The 24,079-nt window shown below is 38.5% G+C and overlaps 1 protein-coding gene and 1 pseudogene across 1 annotated transcript in view; one reads left to right on the forward strand and one right to left on the reverse strand.

The window, feature by feature from the left end:
• LOC122745526 (heat shock transcription factor 2 binding protein) overlaps positions 1-24,079 on the forward strand; it is a 101,540-nt gene that overhangs the window by 66,993 nt on the left and 10,468 nt on the right. Inside the window, exon 7 of the mRNA XM_043990860.1 lies at positions 12,708-12,811. Within this exon, the coding sequence (XP_043846795.1) occupies positions 12,708-12,811 (104 nt within the window). The remainder of the gene's footprint in view (positions 1-12,707; positions 12,812-24,079) is intronic.
• Positions 8,376-9,982, reverse strand: LOC122746043 (annotated as a pseudogene).

A 24,079-nucleotide genomic window follows, 5' to 3' on the forward strand; every position in this document is an offset into this window, starting at 1 on the left:
TAAAATCAGCAACAAACTACTTAATAGAGATTATTATTTCATATACCATTCTCTTTTGTGGGAGAATATATAGAATTGTTTGGCTCTTATTCTTATAAATTCGTCTCAGTTCCCTATATATTTGAGAAATGAGACCTTAATGAGAGAAACTTGCTATGTAAAATCCTCCCCTCCTGCAGTTTCCTACTTTCCTTCTAATTTTGGCTGCAAAATTTGGATGCAAAATGTTGATTTTATTTGCGCAAACCCTTTTACATTTCATGTACTTAAAATTATCCACTTTACCTCCTGTGATCCTCTCCCTCTCTTGTTTGGTCATGAACTCTTCCTCTATCCACAGGTCCTGCAGGCAATTTTTTCCACACTTCCCTAATTTGCTTATGATGACACCCTTTATATCTAAATCATATACCCATTTTGAGCTTCTCTTGGTATATTGTGTGATATGTTTGAATATACCTCATTTTTGCCAGACTGCTTTCAGTTTTCCCAGTAGTTTTTGTTGAAGAATGCATTCTTGGCAAAGTAACTTTGATTTTGGGGTTTATCAAACATTGTTACTTAGTAATATATTTTTGCATATTGTATATTGTGTACTTAATCTATTCCATTGACCAGCCACTCTATTCTCTTTTAAATAAATGTATTTATAATATTACTTTTGTTAAATTTTGAGTTCCAAGTTGTCTCTCTCCCTTCATTTTCGTCCTGACCCATTGAAAAGGTAAGCAATATGATACCCATTATGTATATGAAGTCATGTAAAACATATTTCCAAATTAGCCATGTTGCAAAAAAAAAACCCCACAAGAAAAATAAAGTGGGGAGCGGCTAGGTGGCACAGTGGATAAAGCACCGGCCCTGGATTCAGGAGTTCCTGAGTTCAAATCCAGCCTCAGACACTTGACACTTACTGGCTGTGTGACTCTGGGCAAGTCACTTAACCCCCATTGCCGCGCAACAAAACAAAACAAAAATAAGGTGAAAAATGCTGTGCTTCAGTCTATACTCAAGAGTTCATCAGTTCTCTCTCTGGAGATGAATAGCACTTTTCATCATGAGTCCTTTGGAATTATCTTGGATCACTATATTGCTCAGAGTAGCTAAGACTTACTCTTGAATACGATTTTTTTTTTTGCAGGGTAATGAGGGTTAAGTGACTTGCCCAAGGTCACACAGTTAGTAAGTGTCAAGTGACTGAGGCCAGATTTCAACTCAGATCCTCCTGACTCTGGGGCCAGTGCTCTATTCACTGTACCACCTAGCTGCCCCAAATTTTATTTGTTTGATTTTTTGTTTGTTTTTGTGCTTTTTTGTGAGGCAATTGGGGTTAAGTGACTTGCCCAGGGTCACACAGCTAGTAAGTGTTAAGTGTCTGAGGCCGAATTTGAACTCAGGCCCTCCTGAATCCAGGGCCAGTGCTCTATCCACTGTGCCACCTAGCTACCCCAAGACTTACTCTTGATCATCGTTACAATATTGTTACTGTGTATAATATTTTTCTAGTTCTGTTCATTTCACTTTGCATCAGTTCATACAAATCTTCCCAGGTTTTTTTGAAACCATCTCACTTGTCAACCACTCTAATTTTCCTTTTGTTTTGTCTGAGATCATAATCGCCACCCCTGCCTTTTTTACTTCAGCTGCAGCATAATAATTTCTGATCTAGTTACTTATTTTAACTCTGTGTGTGCCTTTCTGTTTCATTTATGTTTCTTGTAAACATGTTAGATTTTGTTTTCTAATCCATTTTGTTATCCTCTTCCATTTTTTTTTTTTTTTTTTTTTTTTTTTTTTTTTTTTTTTAGGCAATGGGGGTTAAGTGACTTGCCCAGAGTCACACAGCTAGTAAGTGTCAAGTGTCTGAGGCCGGATCTGAACTCAGGTACTCCTGAATCCAGGGCCGGTGCTCCAACCACTGCGCCATCTAGCTGCCCCCGTCCTCTTCCATTTTTAGGGTGAATTCATTCTATTCACAGTTATGATTACTAACTGTGTATTTCCCTCCCTCCTATTTCTTTCTATTTCTCCTTTTTTCATTCTCTTTTTATCCTGTCCTTCCTCAAATATTTATTTTGCTTCTGACCATTACCTCCTTTAATCTGCACTGTCTTGTATCAGCCTCTCCTCTTTCTTTTATTCCCTTTGACTCCTACTTCCCTGTTTGGCCAGACAGAATTCTGTACCCAGCTGAGTGTATATATTTATTCTTCCCTCTTTGAGGCCATTTAGATAACAGTGAAGTTCAAGCTTTGCCCACCCCCCTTCCATTTTCTCCTCCACCACAATAACTCTTCCTTGTGGGCCTCTTTTACATGAGATAATTTCCCCCATTCTTCCTCTCCCTTCTTCCAGTTGATATCTCTTTCTCACCCCTCCATGTTTTTGGAGTTTGGCCAAATATCATTGACTCATACCTGTGCTCTTTATTTATGTAGACTCCTTCTAACTTCCTAAAAATGACAAATTCCTAGGAGTTAGACGTATCATCTTCCCATATAGGAATATAAACAGTTTGACTCTATTAAGTGTCTTATGAGTTTTCTTTTATGTTTACTTTTTTATTCTTCTCTTGAGTCTTGTGTTTGAATGTCAGATTTTCTATTCCACACTAGTATTTTCATCAAGAATTCTTGAAAGTCTTCTATTTCATTAAATATCTATTTTTCCCCTAGTGAGATTCTATTCAGTCTTTTCAGTTTTGCTGAGGAGGTTGTTCTTGGTTGAACTCTTAACTCCTTTGCCTTCTAGACTATCATATCCCAAGTCTTCCCCCTCTTTTTTTTTTTTTAAAGTGAGGCAATTGGGGTTAAGTGACTTGCCCAGGGTCACACAGCTAGTAAGTGTTAAGTGTCTGAGGCCAGATTTGAACTCAGGTCCTTCTGAATCCAGGGCTGGTGCTCTATCCACTGCGCCACCTAGCTGCCACCAGTCTTCCCCTTCTTTTTAATGTTTGCTGCCAAATCTTGTGGTTTCCACAGTGTTTGAATCATTTATTTTTGGCTGTTTTTGACATTTTCTTTTTGACCTGGTAGATCTGGAATTTGACTATAATATTCCTGGGAGTTTTCATTTTGGGATCTCTTTCAGGAGGTGACCTGTGGATTCTTTCAATTTCTACTTTGCCCTCTGGTTCTAAGCTATCTGGGCAGTTTTTCCTTTATAATTTCTGTTATAATTTTCTCTTTTTTGATCATGGTAGTCCAATAAAATTCTTTTTTTTTTTTTTTTTGTGAGGCAGTGAGGGTTAAGTGACTTGCCCAGGGTCACACAGCTAGTAAGTGTCAAGTGTCTGAGGCTGGATTTGAACTCAGCACCTCCTGATCCAGGGCCAGTGCTTTATCCACTGCACCACCTAGCTGCCCCCAATAATTCTTTTTTGGTTTGTTTGTAGGTTTTTGTTGGGTTTTTTTGGGGGGGGCGGGGCAATGAGGGTTAAGTGACTTGCCCAGGGTCACACAGCTAGTAAGTGTCAAGTGTCTGAGGCTGGATTTGAACTCAGGTCCTCCTGACTCCAGGGCTGGTGCTCTATCCACTGTGCCACCTAGCTGCCTCCACCTTTGGTCTTTTAATGTAGAAGCTGCTAAGTCTTGTGTTACCCTTACTTTAAGCTCCACAGTATTTAATTTTTTTTTCTAATTACTTGTAGTATTTTCTCCTTGACTTGGGAGTTTCAAAACTTAGCTATGATGTTCCTGTGAGTTTTCATCTTGGGACCTCTTTTAGATGGTGATCAGTGGAATTTTTTTTTTTCATTTTCTGTTTTACTCTCTTATTCTAAAACTTTAGGACAATTTTCCCTAATTACCTCTTGATTTCTCATAAAGTCATTAGCTTCCATTTGCTCAATCCTAATTTTTTGGGGGGGGGCGGGGCAATGAGGGTTAAGTGACTCGCCCAGGGTCACACAGCTAGTAAGTGTCAAGTTTCTGAAGCTGGATTTGAACTCAGGTCCTCCTGAATCCAGGGCTGGTGCTTTATCCACTGCACTACCTAGCTGCCCCTCAATCCTAATTTTTAGGAATTATTTTCTTCAGAGAGCTTTTGTACCTCCATTTCCATTTGGCTAATTCAGCTTTTCAAGGCATTCCTTTCTTCATTGACTTTTTGTACCTCTTTTACCACTTGGCCTAGTCTGTTTTTTAAGGTGTTATTTTCTTCAGTATTTTTTTGTGTCTCCTTTACCAAACTATTAACTTTTTTTCATGATTTTCTTGCATCATTCTCATTTCTCTTTACATTTTTTCCTCTACATCTCTTACTTAATTTTCAAAATCTTTTTGAGCACTTCTATGACCTGAGACCAATTCATATTTTTTCTTGGAAGCTTTAGATGTAGGAGCTTTGACTTTGTTATCTTCTTCTGAGGGTATATTTTGATCTTCCTTATTACCATAGAAACTTCCTATGGTCAGAATTTTTTTTTTCTGTTTGCACATTTCCCCAGCCAAACTCTCTCTAAGTGGGGCACTGCTTCCAGGGTGGAGAGTGCAGTGTCTCAAGCTTCAGGGAGTTTGTGCATCTTCTTTCAGAGATACTTCTAGGAATTTGTAAATTTTTACTTCTTCCAAGGTAGTATAATTTAATGAAAGCTATGTTTACTACTCTTTTGGCCTGTACCCTGGCTTATAAGCAACCACAGGTCTGCTTTTCTTCCCTGCAACTATGAACAGAGTCCCACTCCACTGTGGCCACAAGTTCCAGTGTGCTTGGTTTCCTCCCTGAACTGGGACCTCCATTAAAGACTGCAGCCTGGATGGGAGTATGGGCAAAACAAGAGTCCTGCCTCAGTGCTAGCAAAGAAATCCCTGTAATTTCCTTCTGACCAATTGTTCGACCCACATACTGTCTGTAGGCTGAGAGTTCCAGAAGCAGTTGCTGCTGATAATGATTCAGAGGCTCCCAAGGCCTGCTCCTGGTTTGCTGGGGCCTGGTGTGTGCTGGCGTGGTCTGCACTGGACTGTGCCCACTCTCACCCTGGTGCAACAGACCTTTCTGGCTGACCTTCTAAGTTGTTTTTGGCTGGAAAAATATTTCACCCTGTATTTTTGTGGGTTCTGCTGCTCCAGAAATTGTCTTATGAAATTATCTGAAGGTATTTGGAGGGGTCTTGGGGAGAGTTCAGGCAAGTCACTGCTTTTCCTCTACCATCTTGCCCCACCTCCCCAATAACCTCTTGAAGTATAGTATATAGACTCTTTTTTTGATCATAACTTTCAGGTAGTCCACCAGTTCTTTTATTGTCTCTCCTGTCTGTTCTACAAGTCAGTTGTTTTTCTAATGAGATTTTTCATGTTCTCTTTTATTTCTTCATTCTTTTGATTTTGTTTTATTATTTCTTGATGTCTTATGAAGTCATTAGCTTCTGCTTATCCAATTCTAATTTTTATTAATTTTCTTGATTTTCTTGCATTACTCTTATTTTCCCCCTGAATTTTTCCTCAACATATTTTTTTTTAAAGTCCATAGCTTAAAGAATTTTGAAGGCTCTTCCAAAAATTCTTTTGGGGCTTATGACCATTTTGCTATTTTATTTGAGATAGAAGTAGCTGTTTTAACTTCACTATCTTCTTCTGAGTTTGAACCCTGATCTCTCACCATAGTAATTAGCTATGGTTGAGTTCTTTCTCTTTTGCTTTATTATTTTAGCAGCTTATTTCTCATCTGTGGACTTTGTGTTAAAGTCTGGCTCTAGTCCTAAGGTATGGAGGATAATTTCAAGCTTTAGGTTTTTTGTCCTGTTGTTTTCTTAGCTCTATCCAGGGACCTGATTTCAGGTATTCTTCTCTGTCCCTAAACTATGACTAGGGCTCCCTATAGTACTATCCCTACAAACACTCTGGTTCCCTGCAATTCTTCCCTCTGCTGCAAGCTTCAGCTCACCCCCTCTACTCTGGAAACTAGGCACTCCACAAGTGTCCATAGCCAGCAGGGTCCCTGCCCTCTGTGATCACATTCACCCCCCATATACTCCTTCCTCCTCTCCTACAGCCATAGTCCGGGATTTAATGTCAGTTTACCTGGGCTCAGTGTCCAGCACCAGTGGAGAGCCCTGCGATGTTCTATTGATCAGCTATCTGACCCCCACACAGTTAGAGGAAAGTTCCTGAAGTTGAGGCTGCATCCTACACAGCTGCCCACAAGGCTTGTTGTTTGTTGATTCAGTTGCCCCCAGGGCTTGTTTGTTGACTGAACAGTATTTGCCCAAAGGTATTTGCACTTCTGCTAGATCAAACCACCACTTTAAGAGGTAGGATCTTTCCTAACATCTTCCAAAGTTGTTTTAGGCCAACAGCTTCTTTACTCTGACTTAATTACTTCTGCCTCTCAAAGTTTGCTTTGAAGCATTATTTTATATTATTTGTGGGGAAATGTAGCAGAGCCAGGTAATTTTCTGCCTTGTTCCACCATTTCCCAGAATCTTTCTCCAGGTTTTTAAAAAAATCATAGTTTTCATAGAGCCCAGTGATTCTTTAATTTTTTCTCCTTGGCCTATTTTCAGTTTTTTGGGGTTTTTTTTGGTGAGGTAATTGGGGTTAAGTGACTTGCTCAGGGTCACACAGCTAGTACGTGTTAAGTGTCTGAGGCCGGATTTGAACTCAGGTCTTCCTGAATCCAGGGCTGGTGCTCTATCCACTGTGCCACCCAGCTTCCCTTCAGTTCTTTTTGATATCAGATATATTATATTATGTTCACTTTTTCAACCTTTTGATTTTGTTAAAATATGTCTTGCTATCTTATGAAATTAATGATTTCTCTCTGGTCTTTTCTCATTCTCAGGAAGTCTATATCTTGGGTAAAATTTATTAAATTATTATTTTTTTAATTAACAGAAAGCTTTTTTCTTTCCCTTCAATTTCCCAACCAAAAAGAAAAAACCCAACACAAACAGCAACAACAACAACAAAAACCAGACACAAATATGCCTTTCATTGTATCCCAATTGCTTAGCACAGTGTCTGACACATAGAAGATAGTTAATCAATGTTAATTGACTGAAAGTACCAGTCAACTATGAATTCCACATATACTACCAACCCTACAAGACTAAAGTGGATTCTTATGCCCTGTCTCAAAGGCCATGTGACACCAAAGCTATGGTGATACCAAAAGAAAGAGTGAAAACCTAATGTGACACCCATGGAACAGAGAGAAAAGTTCCTAATCCCTTTCATAGTGACCCCCATCTTTAGAATATGAACATCACCAGTCTTTTCTAGCCACTTTTCCCATTGGGACTGACTGTCTCTTTAGTCACTGTCCTTGGCTAGACCAAAGGAGGTCTGAGCAGACCCAAAATAGATCAGTGGGAAGCATCCAGTAGCCTGCTGTGGTAGTTTACTCTGCCTTACACCAAGCAGAAATTGCTGCTTTTACCTTGGGGAAAATCAGATTTATGCTTTTACTCTGCTATGGGAAGTGAACAATAACGTTTCTTTAATTTAGTCCCCAAGTCCACTGCCAGAAAGATTCATTCATTCATTCAGTCAACATTTTTAAGCATCAGCAATTTTGACACAGGGTCTATTTTCTCCATCTAATTTTTCTATATATGTATTTATAGAACATGCCCTTCTCTCTTGCCTCTCATTCCCACTTATGAAATGCAGAGAAATAAGAAACTGTTGATGCTGACCACCTTATTTTCTTTTTTTGAGTGTTCTGTGTATTTGTTGTTTTATAGCAAAATGTCCAACAGATCATAACTTTGATCAGTTATGCAAATTCAGATTCAGCTGTGTATAAAAGTATATCTAGTGCTTAAGGACAAATGGCAGACATGACTTTTAAAAAAATTTATTTATTTCTGGTGAGGCAGTTGGGGTTAAGTGACTTGTCCAGAGTCCTCCTGACTCCAGGGCCAGTACTCTATCCACTGCGCTACCTAGCTGCCCCCCAGACATGACTTTTTAAAAAATGAATACTTAATACAAATTTATGATCCTTATAAAATAGCATTTAAACTAGATGGTTTAAATTGATCTACATCCTGAGACCCACAGAAACTTATTTTCCCCAAACCAAAATAATCATTAGTACCATTTTATGAATAATGGATTACAGTAAATAAATCCCTATTTCTAAGAGCTTTTCCTGGCTCTTCTACAAACATGATCTGTCCTAGAATAAAGACAACAGAAATCCCTTGAGAGTCAAAGGTCCAAAATGCTAACTATGGTTAAATATTTGACATAATCTATCTTTGCCATTTACATTTTTAGTTGGAATTTCTCAGATTACTTTCTTGTACTCATCATATAAAACAAAACACAAAAGCTCATCCATGTCTTTAAGAACAATGGACTAGGCACCCTTGAAGAAAGCTTTGTGACTCTCATCTTTGGTTGCTTGTGCCCAGTCGAAATCATCATTCACTACTTAACTGTATTGAAGTGATATGAGGCAGCACTTTCTATAGCAGTCACTGATTTTATAAATATCAAAATTATTGCAATATGAGTGTTCATAGGCTCTGGGAGCATGGCTTTTTCTACTCTATAGATAATATCCTGCACTGATCCATGGAAAACATGAAACATGCCATGAATTCCATCAGATTTGCTGATTTTCACAAGGCAGTTTCCCAGGCCTTTTAGTTCTCTTTCAGTATCAGATTTCCTGGTATCAGTTGCCAAGTGGGTTCTTGGAAAATCCAAGGGGGAGACAAAGCAGAGAGAGTGGCTCCAACTGTACCACCAGAGGCCGGATAAAAAACTATGTGTGCTTGTCCACTTCCCCAAACACCCACTTATACTTGTCCTTAAAGGCAAAGTTAAAGGCCTAGTGAGGAAATATCTGGTGACATTTGCTAAGTTACCTCACCAGAAGGAAAGCATCCCTTGTTCCTTGGAATTCAGACAATATGGTCACGCCCTTGAACTGCTTATCAGCAGGAATTTGATTGCTTGAATGCTGTATGTGCATCTGTAGTAGTTTGACTCTCTTGATGGGGACTATCAAGGTCTTAGAAATGGTTATTCCTAGAAATAGTTGCTCCACAATATTTACAGAGTGGGCAGGTGATAGAGTTGGGGCAGAGAGCCTGTGTGAGAGGGCCTAAAGCCAGGGAATACATTGCTTACATAGCCCCTTGCTATGGCTTGGACCAAAGAAAACCCCCCTTTTTCTTTTGCCTACTTGCAATACTAATGCAATACTGATAATGTTGGCCCCCACTGCCTAAAGGCCGTGTATGTTATATTTCAACTCTCCCACAGGGTTCCTCTATACTGTTAAGGGGATTTTGGGGTTCTAGGCTCTCTGCCATTGATTCCAGCTCCCACTGATGGTGTTCCTCTGATTATAGGAGGGAGAATCCATTCTACCCCAGTTCCATTTAAGCATTAACAGTTGAATTCGTTTTTACAAAGAAATATTTACTTCAAAAATATAATCACAGATGTGTAAACTTACTCCTTAACATGTGGGATTTCCTCCTCTCCTGTTCCTATACCACCTCATTCTCTGGGGAAGGCAAGGGGCTTAGATTATGTTAAGGGTTAAAATTCTAGCTAAACTGTCTAAAATATCTAATGAGTGGTCGCCAATAAATTATAAGCTTTAGCAAGAGTTAGACTTTTAAGCATTTATTAAGGAGAATAAGAATTTGGTAAAGAGAGAGAGAAAGGCCTAGATTTCTATCTATTAAAGGGAGAGCACATTTTTAGCTCCCTTCTCCGCCAGCGTCCTCAGGAAAGAGCCCCAGAGTCCGCGCCAGTCTCTTCCTTCCTCCTCCCACTAGTCCGCGTCACTTCCTGAAGCCTGGTCTTGCCCTCAAAGACCTTTGCTTCATGGGCAGAACTCTTCTACAGTAAGTATCCAGCAGGTGGCGTCATTCCAATCGTTACAATTAAGAGGTTAGTTTAGTTCCTAGAGAGCACAGTCCCCTAGTTTCAAATCCCAAATCCACTTTAGGCTTGAATACCAAGCACCCTGGCTTCTCAGGGCTTCCCTACCAGGCTGGAATCCTACCTGGAATCATGCCTCTGAGGTTGCCCTGGCTTCATCTTCTTGTCTGGTGGGGATCACTGCCAGCACTTGAAACTGAGAAGCACAAAGGAAACAGAAAAAGACGAACATCTCAGGCACAGGGTAAAAAAGGTTGGCAGGGGTGGTAAGAAGATATCCCTCCTTAGTTCAGTTCATGATGCCTGTGCTATGGGTAAATTGTGTGTGATCTTCACTGTCTGGATGCAACAGGAAAGAGCTTGAGGACTAAAGAATGAAATGTCCCAGTCTTGCAGCTTTAAAAACTCAACCTGTTCAGGTTATTACAGCCAATTGAAGAAGGCTCCTCCATGCTAAGAGAATTCAGAAAAGCAAAGAGAATGCAGAAACAGCCTAACCATGTTAGGTATCCAGACATGCTTCAAAGTCCCAGTGTATACTTCCCTCTGTTTGAAATTTGCCATCAGCAAAAAAATAAAAATAAAAATAAAAAATATATATGTATGTATGTATGTATGTATGTATGTATGTATATTTTTAACCATCCTTGTCCCAAGTGCAGAACAGTTCTTTATGGTCTTTGGGGAGGCAAAAGCAACGTCTTTTCACTTGCTTCCTCAGTGGCGTGTAGTAAAGTCTAAAATAGCCAATGTTGTACGATCCAGTATGTACAGATGAAAACCATAGTTATCCCCAAATACAAAGTTTTGCAAGCAACAAGAAGCACTTCATAAAGTTTGTCAAATATTTCTGCTTGCCTAGCCTTAGCCTTATATGATCTATCTCAACCCACAAGCAAATGAAAGAGCAAAGATAAAGAAAACTGGCTCCCCATTTTGGAAAGTATTGAACGTTTCAAACTACATGGAATTTAAACTACTTCCCTATAGGGATTTGGGACATGAGTCAATAATCACTACCCTTTTCTCAGATGAGAAACCGTCCTAGGTGGAAACTCTTAGATGCTTTTCTCAGTGCTATTCAACTCTGGTCCAGACAAAAAGTGCTCCTTTCTATACAGGGCATATCTATATTCTCTAGGGGTGCCTGTAGCAGAGGTAGTTTACCATAGGGGTTCAGACAGCTTTTCCTGGGTCTTTATTCCAAAGGGTACCCCAGATTTTCACCAAGGATCCTTGCTACTGTAAGCCTAAAACAAATACAACTGGACACTCACCCAATAGAACAAGAAGACAAGTCAGCTACTTCTGAATTTTAGGCATAAGCATTTTCACCATAAGAAATTGTATGTATTAATGTGCCTATTATTTAAAACCCTACCAACACTGACTATTTAAATTTTTTTGGTCATCTTTGCCAATTTGCAGTGTGATGTGAAACCTCAGGCTTGTTTTGATTTCTATTTTCCTTATTAGTGATTTGGAACATTCTTTCTTATGGTTGTGAATACTTAGTAATTTTGTTGAGAACTGACCACTTATCTATTGAGCAAAGTTCCATAGCCTAGAGTCAGGGTGTCCATGGCACTGAAAAGAGGAAGGAGGGGGCCACCAAATGGTCAGAGCAGATGTCATGTTGTGAGTTTGGTTTTTTTGTAAACCTGTGTCAGGTCCTTTTGTCTTCACTTATAACTGAATGTTCATATGGATATGGTTCAGTTCCTCCAGGAATGTATCAGTTCCCGAGTCACTGGAAAAGTAATGTTAGAAGTATTAATTAATGGTTGTATCAATGTTTGTAAATTAATGTTTGGCCCAAGATCTGTTTGAGTCTAATAGAAAGGTTATTATATGAAAGCCATTTTACATTTTTGTTCAGTGCTATACGTAACCATTATCGAATAAATTTGTCGCATTAATTTTCTAGTGATGAGTCCCACCATACTTAGCTAGGCTGATCCTTAGACACCATTGTCTATTGCTGAGCCTACATTCAGAGCAGTTTACCCTGGTTGAAGCTGTTTGTGCTCTGTTGGCATAGCCTTTGAGAATCTACTTTCTCTTTTTAATTGTAAGGCATGGTAGCAGGACTTTGTGAAGTAATACTGCCTACATAGCAAGTAAATGAGTAAATAAAATGGATCTGTGAGTCTGTTATGTATGCCCATAATGCTGTAGTTTTTGTAGAGAACTGATAATTCTTATTTTGCCTTTCATCATATATAGATAAATAGTATGTAGGAATTATAGTTGATTTTCATTATCTGAGTATAAAAGTAGAATTTCTGAAAATATGTTAACTCTAGTGTTTATTTAGCATTTTCTAAAAATTTTTTAAAAAAAATTTTTAGTGAGGCAATTGGGGTTAAGTGACTTGTCCAGGGTCACACAGCTAGTAAGTGTTAAGTGTCTTGAACTCAGGTACTCCTGACTCCAGGGCCGGTGCTCTATCCACTGAGTCACCTTGCTGCCCTAGCATTTGTTTTTAAAATATCCCACAAAGTACCATCAGAAATGGGGAGGAATAACATATATCATTTTCTACTATTGTTTACCTTAACACCTATAACTCTGTAATCCTTTTACTTTGTTTTTGATTTAAAGTAGAATGAGTTATTACCAGGATCTTAAATTAGAATAACTGAGGTTTTATACTATTTGTACCTTAAGTTTGTCAAATATTTCTGTTTACTATAAGTTTCTACTACATATAACAGAAATGGCTTTATATTCTCAACAATATTCCATTTTATAGAAATTGCCAAATATATTGATATCCAATTGAATCTAATAAAATATAATTCTGGTGGAGGAATTGTACCATGTTTTCAACTCCATTTTTTTTTTTCCACATTTCAGGTTAATGCTGATGACACTGTACAATGTAAGCATCAACTTGAAAGGCCTGAAGTATATAAGTGAAAGTCCAGGTTTTATCTCTCTACTGTCATGGCTCTTGAAAGGTAAGGGCTTTGCATAAGATATATATGTGAACTTCTTATGCAGTGGCTAATTATAATTTCCTGTTAAAATTTTGATTTAATATATTGGAATGTTTTAGTTCTTTAGAATTTTCAAGAAATTCCGTGAGATACAATTGGGTGGAGTAATCTCTCTAACCCTGCAGGAAAATAGGAGGGGAAGGGGATAAAGAGAGGGGCAAAAGAAGGGAGGGCAGATTGGGGGAGGGGACAGACAGAAGCAAATCCCTTTTGAAGAGGGATAGGGTGAAAGAAGATAGATAATAGAGTAAATATCATGGGGAAGGGAATAGGATGGAGGGAAACAACAATAGTAATCATGAAAAAGAGAAAAGGGAGGAAAATTGTACAAAAAATATAGCAACTCTTTGTGGTGGCTAAGAATTGGGAATCAAGGGAAAGTCCATCAATTGAGAAACGACTGAAGAAGCTGCGGTATATGATTATAGTGGAATGGTATTGTGCTATAGGAAATGACAAACAGGATGATCCCAGAGAAACCTGGAAAGACTCATATGAACTGATGTATAGTGAGCAGAACTGGGAGGACATTGTGCATAGTGATAGCAGTGTTGTTGAATGAGGAGTTGTGAATGACTTAACTACTCTCAGCAATGATCCAAGACAATCCCAAGGGACTAATGAGGAAGCATACTATCTACCCCCATAGAAAGAACTGATAAAAAGAGCACTTGTGGATTATACATATATAACCTATATCAGATTGGTTGCTGTCTTGTGGAGGGGGAAGGAAAGGGAGAAAAATTTGGAACTCTAAATATTATGAAAATGAATGTTGAAAACTACCCTTACATGTAACTGGAAAAAATAAAATAAATGTTTGTTGCAAAGAAAAAAAAGAAAATTTCCTTGAGATAAAGATAACTCAAAGGTATTCTATGAATATTTGTCATCTTCTTGTTATTTAAGTATAATTAGTACAGGTAAAAAGGCCACTTAATTCTGCTTAAAATGGGGACCAACATTTTATAGTAAATACTGAAGGACAGGTTTGATTAGGACTTTTATCTTGAAAAATAAAAATAAAATAATGAAAATAAGTATATTTCATCTTATATTTCAATAAATTTATATTCTAATTGCAACCACTCTAATTCTCAAAATGAACAAAGAATGTATCAAGTATTGAATGGTTTTGAGGAACATAATTTTTCTGACAAAATTGTATAATATATAGAGCATGATATGACATCCTTCACTTCAGATTTGACTTGTGTGGCATAATAATAAGGGGAGTCATTTTTACTAAAGTATTTGAGGACTTAATCAATTTTTCCAAGGGCTTCTCTTAATCCATGAATGCTCAAATTATTCTCTTTTGAAATACCTATCTAAAATTAGTGAGACACTGACACAAGATGTTGACTACCTGCGTGGGGATGGGCAGGGATAGATGCTATTATAGACAAGGATATTTGATCAAGAACTAATTTTGTATGTGATTTATTTGTGAATATTTTTCTGTTTTGATGAATTTTGCTTCCCTTTACAATATTTTTCTTCCCCTCAATTTCTTTAGCTTCACATTGCAAAACATTTACTGATCTGCATTGGTAGGAGTTTCATATAGCAGTTGTAATGAGTGCACTCTAGCCCCCCTCTCTAAGGACCAAGCAGACTACATCTCCCCTCAAAGATCCTTGGTACCCTGAAGAGTTGGGGATTGTGGAACTTTTTTCTAATGCCATTGACTAATGTCCCCATTACCTATGTTTTCTTTGTTTGTTAGGGACCTATGACTAGCATTCAAATTTGATATCAATTAGCTTTTTTGTTTTTGTTTTTTGGTGAGGCAATGGGGGTTAAGTGACTTGCCCAGGGTCACACAGCTAGTAAGTGTCAAGTGTCTGAGACTGGATTTGAACTCAGGTCCTCCTGACTCCAGGGCCAGTGCTTTATCCACTGCGCCACTTAGCTGCCCCATCAATTAGCTTTTACAAAGTAATATTTACTTCAAAGATATAGCATGAAAAAATATACAAATATTTTTACCCCCCAATACCTCAGAGGTATACTCTTCCCTATAAAACCTCTGTGTCAGAAGAAGGCTTGACATGTAGCTCAGTTATTACATAGCCTTGATCCTATCAGATTTATGTCCAGATACACAGTACAACTGCTAAATGAGTGTCTATGTCAGCTATTGCTAGGCTACAAGCCTGAAGCTCACTCCTAAAAGTTGCTCCTTGTGACATCAGCGTCACACTGGCTGTGAAACCTAGCTTGGGCTCTGACTACTGGATTCCAATGCACAGATTCCTGTGGTTTGCTTTCCTGACCTTTTAACACTCCCAAGGTCATCATGGTCTGTTACCAGGTGCCTTGAGTTAAGTGTCACTGAATAAAAGCCAAAGGAGAATGAGGCAAAAGGATAGTAGCTGAAGCTGACAGGCTTTTTGGAATGCTTTCATAGGAAATAATAGAGAGCCTTCTTTTCAGTGGGTGGTTAGTTAACTGGAACTATCCTGCTCCTCTGCCTGCTGCCACAAAAAAATGAAAAAAAAAAAAACCAAAAAACTTTTTTCTGAGATACTGCTGTCTAACCATATCTTGCTCATCTTGTATAAGATGAAATCGATTTCTTGACCTAAATATAAGACTTTAAGACATAGTAGTCAAGATGGTGCAGCCTACTATTTCTCCCTCAAGGTATTTTGCTTCTTTAGCTAGGCTTATTTGATATGAAATAATAATGATAGCTAACATTTATATAGCGCTTACTATGTGCCAGGCACTGTGCTAAGCCTTTTATTATATGAGAACCCTGTAGAGTCAATTCAAAATTAATTGAAATGATTAAAACTGGCAGAGTTTGGGGGGCAGCTAGGTGACTCAGTGAATAGAGCACCGGGCCTGGAGTCAGGAGGACCTGAGTTCAAATCTAGCCTCAGACACTTGACACTTACTAGCTGTCACTGGGCAAGTCACTTAACCCTCATTGCCCTGCAAAAACAAAACAAACAAACAAACAAAACTGGCAGAGTTTGAAGCAAAGTGCCTTGCTACTTTAGTAAGGCTGGTAGGCTTGCCCTGTGTGTATTAACTGGTTGGTATTTGGTGGGGATGGTTGGCTTCTCCCCAGGAGTCACATCCCCTAGTGATGGTAATGAGGGCTGGGGTGAAAGCAGGAATAGGACTCTAAATAAGGCTGCCACTCTCAGATTTCCTACACATGCTAGTGGCAGTTGATCAGCAGTTGTTGCTGGTGGTGATGAGGAAGTTATGCCCTCTCTTCACAAAGGTTTCTCTCCTCATTGAGACCCCAACTGGAAGCAGGTTTAGTGGCTTGGGGGCCATTGTTGTTCTCAAGGCTCTTGCATTCAATGTCCTGGGTCATCCTTATCAGGGTCTGAGGAAAAATGGTGGTGGTTGTAGGACTTGCTTTGCACTTACTGTCTCTGTGTGTCCCTTGGGAAGTCTTGCTGCTTCAGCTGTGCTAGTTTGATATGAGATGATATGAGAACACCAGAAAGTCTATTAAACATTCATTGAAGTAATTAAAACTTCAGCAAAATTGATAACTAGTAGTATGTAACATAAATCCTCATCAATCATCAACATTCCTGTATATTCCTAACAAAAACCAGCAGGGAGAGCTAGAAAGAGAATTGTTGTTGTTGTTGTTGTTGTTTTTGCAGGGCAATGAGGATTAAGTGACTTGGCAAAGGCCACACAGCTAGTAAGTATCAAGTGTCTGAGGCCAGATTTGAACTCAGGTCCTCCTGAATCCAGGGCCAGTGCTTTATCCACTGTGCCACTTAGCTGCCTCCTAGAAAGAGAGATTTCATTCAAAATAACTATGAACCTATAAAATATGTGGCAGTGTGTCTTCCAAGATATATACATACTCTTTGCAGAAATAAAGATAAACCTAAATAATTGGAAGAACATTAATTACTTATGGGTAGAACAAAAGCAAATACAATAAAAATGACAATATTCTTTAAATTAATTTACTTACTCAATCAAACTTTTCAAAGAATATTTCATAGACCTAAGAAAAAATGGAATTCATTTGGAAGAACAAAAGGTCTCATCTCAAGGGCAATCATGAAAAAAATGGGACTGTGTGGGCTCAGCAGTACCAGATCTCAAATTATACCACAAAGCAGTAATCATCAAAATTTGTTACTGGCTAAAAATAGAGAGGTTGTTCAGTGGAACAGATTAGATATTTAATATATAGAAGCAAAAAAAAAATACAGTAGCATTATGTTCAGTAAACCCCCTAGTCCCAGTTATTGGAGGGGAAGATATCATTCTTTGGCAAAAACTGTTGGAGAAACTAGATGACAGAAATTAGATTCTAGATAAACGTCCCATACTATATACCAAGGTAAACTCCAAATGGTTACATGTCCTAGATATAAAAAGTCACATCCTAAATAAATTAGAGGAGCAAGGAAGAAATTATCTTTCTGACTTATGGATAAATGTAAAGTTCATGACTAAAGTGATAGCTTCACAAGAACTATAATGGATAACTTTGGTTTTAAAAAATTTAAAACATTTTTATACAAGCTTATTTAATGTTTAAATGGAAGGAAAGTGGGTAACTTGGAAAAACATTTTCCACAATTTTCTCTAACTGATTCATTTGTATAAGACTTAAGAGCCATTCCCCAATAGAAAAATGGTTCAAGAATATGAAGAGGCAGTTTTTAAAGAAAGAAATCCCTACTAACTATAACACTATGAGAAAAATATTCTGACTAATAATTGCAGATATTTGCAAAGAAATGCATATTCAAGCAACTTTTGACATTCTGTATCATATTTAAAAGACTGGCAAAAATGACAAAAGAGAAAGTTAGCAAATGTTGGCAGGATTGTGGGAAACCAGTATACTATAAGTGGAGCTGTGAATTGGTCTAGCCATTATGAAAAGGAGTTTGGAACTATGCTCCCAGATTTACTCGACTCTACATACCTTTTGACCAAGGTATACTGCTAAGAAGTTAAACAGACCTATATGTACAAAAATATTTATAGCATCTCTTTTCATAGTATTCAAAAATTAGAAATATTAGGGGGGTTTTCTTACTGGGGAAATGGCTAGTTGGTGGAATATATGCTTAATGAAATATTATTTTGCCATGATAAATTATGAAAGGGACATTTTCCTTCTTTATCTCTTTTAATTAGATCTATTTTTGCCTTTGCTTTGTCTGAGATAAGGATTGCTACCCCTGCTTTTTTGACTTCCCCTGAAGCATAATATATTCTGCTCCAACCTTTTACCTTTATTCTGTGTGTATCTCTGTGCTTCAAATATATTTCTTGTAAATAGCATATTGTAGGATTCTGGGGTGTTTTTTGTTTTTTGTTTTGTTTTGTTTTGTTTTTTTAGATTTTTTTTTTTTGGTGGGGCAATGGGGGGTTAAGTGACTTGCCCAGGGTCACACAGCTAGTAAGTGTCAAGTGTCTGAGGCCGGATTTGAACTCAGGTACTCCTGAATCCAGGGCTGGTGCTTTATCTACTGCGCCACCTAGCTGCCCCTTTTTAGAATTTTTTAAAGGGTTTATTGAAAGATCGTAAAAGAAAGAGAAAGATTGAGAAGAGATTTCTTATAACCTGGCAATCCTAGCCTTCCTAATCTCCCACTTCTGAAGTTCCCTGCCACCATGCCCATGTCTCGCAGCCAAAGAAGAAGCACAGTCCAACCAGTGTCTCCAGGATTCTGGTTTTTCATCCACTCTGCTATTCGCTTCCATTTTATGGCAGAGTTCATCCCATTCACATTCATAGTTATCATTACTGTCTATTTCCTTCTATTCTATTTACCCCCTTTGTACTTTTTCCCCTTTCTTTTACCCTATTCCTCCTCACCAATGTTTTGCTTCTTACCCCTGCCTCCCCCAATCTGCCCTCCCTTTTTGTCAGCCCCCCTCCCTTTTCTTTACTCTTTTCTCCCCTGCTTCTGCCCTCCCTTCTGTCAGTGCACTCCCTTTTTCCCTTACCCTTTTTTTTTTTAATTTTTTTTTTTTTTTTAGTGAGGCAATTGGGGTTAAGTGACTTGCCCAGGGTCACACAGCTAGTAAGTGTTAAGTGTCTGAGGCCGGATCTGAACCCAGGTACTCCTGACTCCAGGGCCAGTGCTCTATCCACTGCGCCACCTAGCTGCCCCCTTCCCTTACCCTTTTAATTCCCTAAAGAATAAGCTAAATTTCTTTATCCAAGTGAACGTATATGTTATTCCCTCTTTGAACCAAATCTGATGAGAGTAGGGTTGAAACAATGCTCACCCCTCCCTTCTTTCCCTCTATTGTAATAGATTTTTTGTGTCTCTTCATATAATGTAATTAACCCCATTCCACCTCCCCTTTCCTCTTCTCCCCATAAATTCCTTTTTTCCACCCCTTAATTTTCTTTATATCATCACATCAAAGGTAATTTATATTTATACCCTCTATGTATATTCCTTCTGTCTGCCCAAATAGAGATACAGTTCTCAAGAGTTATAAATATTATCTTTCTGTGTAGGGATTTAAATACTTTAACCTTATTTAATAACCTTTTCCCCCTGTTTACCTTTTTAAACTTCTCTTGAGTCTTATATGTTAAGATCACATTTTCTATTCAGTTCTGGTCTTTTCATCAGGAAACCTTGAAAGTTCCCTATTTCATTGAATGTCCATCTTTTCCCCTGAAAGAAAATGATCAATTTTGCTGAATTGTTGATTCTTCGTTGCAATCCAAGCTCCTTTGCCTTCTGGAATATCATATTCCAAGCCTTGTGATTCTTTAATGTTGAAGCTGACAGGTCCTGTGCAATCCTGACTATGGCTCCATGATATTTGAATTGCTTCTTTCTGGCTGCTTAGAGTATTTTCTTCTTCACCTGATAATTCTGGTATTTGGCTACAATATTCCTTGGAGTTTTCCTTTTGGGGTCTCTTTCAGGAGGTATTCTGTGGATTCTTTGAATGATGATTTTTATCCTCTGATTCTATAATATCAGGGCAGTTCTCCTTGATAATTTCCTGGAATATGGTGTAGAAACCATAGACTTTTTTTCTGATCATAGCTTTCAGGCAGTCCAATAATTCTCAAATTGTCTCTCCTGGATTTATTTCAAGGTCAGTTGTCTTTCCAATGAGGTATTTCACATTTTCTTTTATTTTTTCATTTTTTTGATTCTGTTTGACTGATTCCTGGTGTCTCATGGAGTCATTAGCTCCCATCTGTCCAATTCGAATTTTTAAGGCATTGTTTTCTTCAGTAAGCTTTTGCATCTCCTTTTCCATTTGGCCAAATGAATTTTTAAAGGAATTGTTTTCATCAGTCAATCTTTGTGCTTCCTTTTCCAAGCTTTTGATTCCTTGTGCTTCCTTTTCCATGTTGTTGATTATTTTTTTCATAATTTTCTTGTGTTGCTTTAATTTCTCTTCCCATTTTTTCTTCTACCTCTCTCAATTGATTTTGGTTTTTTTGGTGAGGCAATTGGGGTTAAGTGACTTGCCCAGGGTCACACAGCTAGTAAGTGTCAAGGTGTTTGAGGCTGGATTTGAGCTCAGGTCCTCCTGACTCCAGGACCAGTGCTCTATCCTTTGTGCCACCTAGCTGCCCCGTCAATTGATTTTTTTTTTTTTTTGGCGGGGCAATGGGGGTTAAGTAACTTGCCCAGGGTCACACAGCTAGTAAGTGTCAAGTATCTGAGGTTGGATTTGAACTCAAGTACTCCTGAATCCAGGGCTGGTGCTTTATCCACTGTGCCACCTAGCTGCCCCCAATTGATTTTTAAAATCCTTTCTGAGCTCTTCCAAGAAAGCTTTCTGGTCTTGAGACCAATTCATCTTCCCTCTTGAGGCTTCACATGTAGGCAATTTGAGAGTATTATCCTCATCTGAGTTTGTGTTTAGCTCTTCCCTGTTGACACAGAAGCTCTTAATGTTAAGAGCCCTTTTTTGTTTATTACTCATATTGTAGCTTATTTTTTTAAAGTTGAGGTCTGCTCCTGGGGCACAAGGGCCACTGTTTCAAGCTTCTTGTGCTTGGATAGGGGCTGTGTCAATGGCTTTCTACTCTGAGGTCTCTATAGTTTGTGGATTTCTCACTGCCCTGGGCTTGCTCCCTGTGCTTGCTCCAGGTACTGGGATGGCCAGGCCCAGTTGCACCTGTCCCGTGGGTGGCCCTCCAGCTGCCAGCCTGCCCTCTCAGCTGGTTCTGGTGGATCTCACAACTGGCCCACTGCAGCACCAGCTTGCTGAGCCAGGATCAAGGGGCCTCAGTTGTTCCGCTGTGGTCAAGAGCTTCCTGTTGACTTGCCCAGACCCCCTCCCTGCTGAGCTGGCCTGAGCTGTGCTGCACTCCCCCTTTGCCCAGGTGAGACTGACCTTTCCTGAAGTCTTCTAAATTATCTCAAGTTGGAAGATTGTGTCTCTCTGTCTTTTTTGTAGGTTCTTTAGTTTCAGAATTCATTTAGAGGCTTGACTTAATGTTGTTTTTGAGGGAAACTTGGGAGAGCTCAAGCAACTTCTTGGTTTCTCTTTGCCATCTTGGCTCCACCTCCAAAAGGGACATTTTCAAAGAAAACTAGGAAGACTTCTATGAACTCATATAGAGCAAATGAGTAGAAGTTGGACAATTTATACAATGATAACAGAAAAAAACAACTTTGAATGATTTTAGAATTCTGGCCAATATAGAGGATAAGCTATGAGTCCAAAAGAATGAAAATGAAACACAATGGCCACCTTGTACCAAAGAAGTGATGAATTTAAAATAAAGAAATTGTAATGCATAGCTTGCCTAATGTGGAGATAGCTGTGTCCCCAACCACATGGGTGAGGTAATCTCCTTTGATTCACTGCCTGCATCTTCAAAAATGGTGAGACTGAGTTGGTCTCTCTTTTCACCATCTTTTCAACTATAATTCTAGCTGCTGTGCCCAACATGGATGCCTTGAATTGAACCAGAAAGTTATAGGGGAGGGACTTGACCTTCCCTTCCTTTTTCTTTTATTCCCACCTGCTTTGAAGAATGGGCTTGGAGTGTTTGTTTCTGCTTTTTGTTATTTGTCCTCAGTTTCAGTTGCTAGAGGTGATCCTTACAGACCAGGTTGAAATTCAAGCCATGGCAATCCTTGGAGCCAGCAGCTAGCCATCTCAGCATGGAAATCCTGAGAAGCAAGGATGCATGAGACACAAGCCCACAGCGGGGTATTTGGACTTGGAATTATGTCTATGCTCTATGGGAACTGAGTGAAGCCAATCTCTTTCCTCTCCCCAGAGACTGAGATGGTATACAAGGAAAGGGAAGTTAAGCTTCTCACATATTGGGGGAGATGTTTGTATATTTGTAATTATGCCTTTGGAAGTAAATATTTCTGTGTAAAAGCTCTGCTTACATAAGTGTATTGAGGCCTTTATTTTTACTTTTTCCAATCTTAATAGTATTTAACTTTTTTTCAGTTACATGTAGATAGTTTTCAACATTTGTTTTTATAAGATGTTGAGTTCCAAATTTTTCTCCCTCCCTCCCTTTCTTCCCCCCTCTTCAAGACAGAAAGCAATCTGAAATAGGTTATATATTTACAGCCACATTAAGCATATTTTTCCATTAGTCATGTTGTGAGAGAAGAATCAAAACAAAAGGGAAAAACCTCAAAAAAAACCCCCAAAGTAGAAATAGTATGGTTCCATCTACATTCAGATTCCACAGTTCTTTTTTCTGGATATGGAGAGCATTTTCCATCATAAGTTTTTTGGAACTGTCTTGGATCATTCTATTGCTGAGAAGGGCTAAGTCTATCACAATTGATCATCACACAGTGTTGCTGTAACTATGTACAGTGTTCTCCTTGTTCTGCTCACTTCACTCCACATCAGTACACTTAAGTCTTTTCAAGTTTTTCAGAAATCTGCTTGCTCATCATTTCTTGTAGCACAATGGTATTCCATCACCATCATATACTACAACTTGTTCAGCCATTCCCCAATTGATGGGCATCTCCTTGATTTCCAGTGCTTTGCCACCACAAAGAGAACTGCTATAAATATTTTTGTACATGTGGTTCCCTTTCCTTTTTTTATGATCTCTTTGGGATACAGACCTAGTAGTGGTATTACTGGGTCAAAGGGTATGCAGGGCCCCAAAGTCCTTTGGACATAGTTCCAAATTGCTCTCCAGAATGGTTGGATAAGTTCACAACTCCACCAACAAAGCATTAATGTTCCAATTTTTCCACATCTTCTCCAGCATTTATTATTTTCCTTTTTTGTCATATTAGCCAATCTGATAGGTGTGAGGTGGTATGAGGGCTTTATTTTTCATGGTTTAAAAAAATTCCTCAATGGAGAGAATATTGGGAGGGGCAGATTAATAAAATAAAAGAAAAAGAAATGAATGTATTATCTTAACAAAAAGCATTAGTAAAAATTTTAAAAGAAGCTAAAAAAAGAACATCTGGCTCCATTGTACTGAGAATAAGCTACAGTTATGTTTTGAAAACACTCATTTAACAACTTAGAGTTGCTATACTATTTCAATAGTTTTCTAATAAATAAATGGTTGAAAACTTAGTAATTGATAAACAAAGGTGCTAATTTTTAGAAACCAATGCTGTTGACCTTAAAAACTGTACATATTCTGTTGTTAGTTCTACCACCCTCTTCCTTATCTCCCCCATCTCTAATTCTGTAATCAATAAGATGAAAAAAGGAATATGATTACCATATCCATCCTGACATTCCGTTTTGTTCTTGGTAGTTCTTGACTTCACTCTGTGATGATTCTGCAAACCAGGAGTAAAGAAAAAGGCGATTTTATCTTAATGACCACATAATTAGATTAAAAGCTTCTTGTACCCAATGTTGCCTATTGGTAGAAATTTTTCTGTCTCTGATTATGATGTTTATTACTATCCCCTCCCTTCTTTATGCTCATTTACCCCCATTTGCCATGAGATCTCTCTGGGTTCATTAATTTCCACCCTTCTGCATTTCATTGCCCCCTAGGAGTTCTTGTTCTCCTTCTCACAAGATAGAATGCTTGTTAATGAAGGTATGATACCCTGCAATACAGTGGTTCTTTAAACACCAAATCCCTGCAGATCAGACCCATTTAATGTCCATTTCTCCCATTATGGATCCTGTCTCCCTCCATGGTAGTGTTCTTTAGTAGAATTTCCTCCCAACGCTGAATCAAGTTTTCCTCCTCCCCTCACCCCATTTTAATCCCCACCCCTTTTTTTGCCATCTTACTCGTTTTCCTATAGCTTCTCTTCT

The sequence above is a fragment of the Dromiciops gliroides genome, chromosome 3, assembly GCF_019393635.1.
Source record: "Dromiciops gliroides isolate mDroGli1 chromosome 3, mDroGli1.pri, whole genome shotgun sequence".
In the NCBI taxonomy this organism is placed as follows: Eukaryota; Metazoa; Chordata; class Mammalia; order Microbiotheria; family Microbiotheriidae; genus Dromiciops; species Dromiciops gliroides.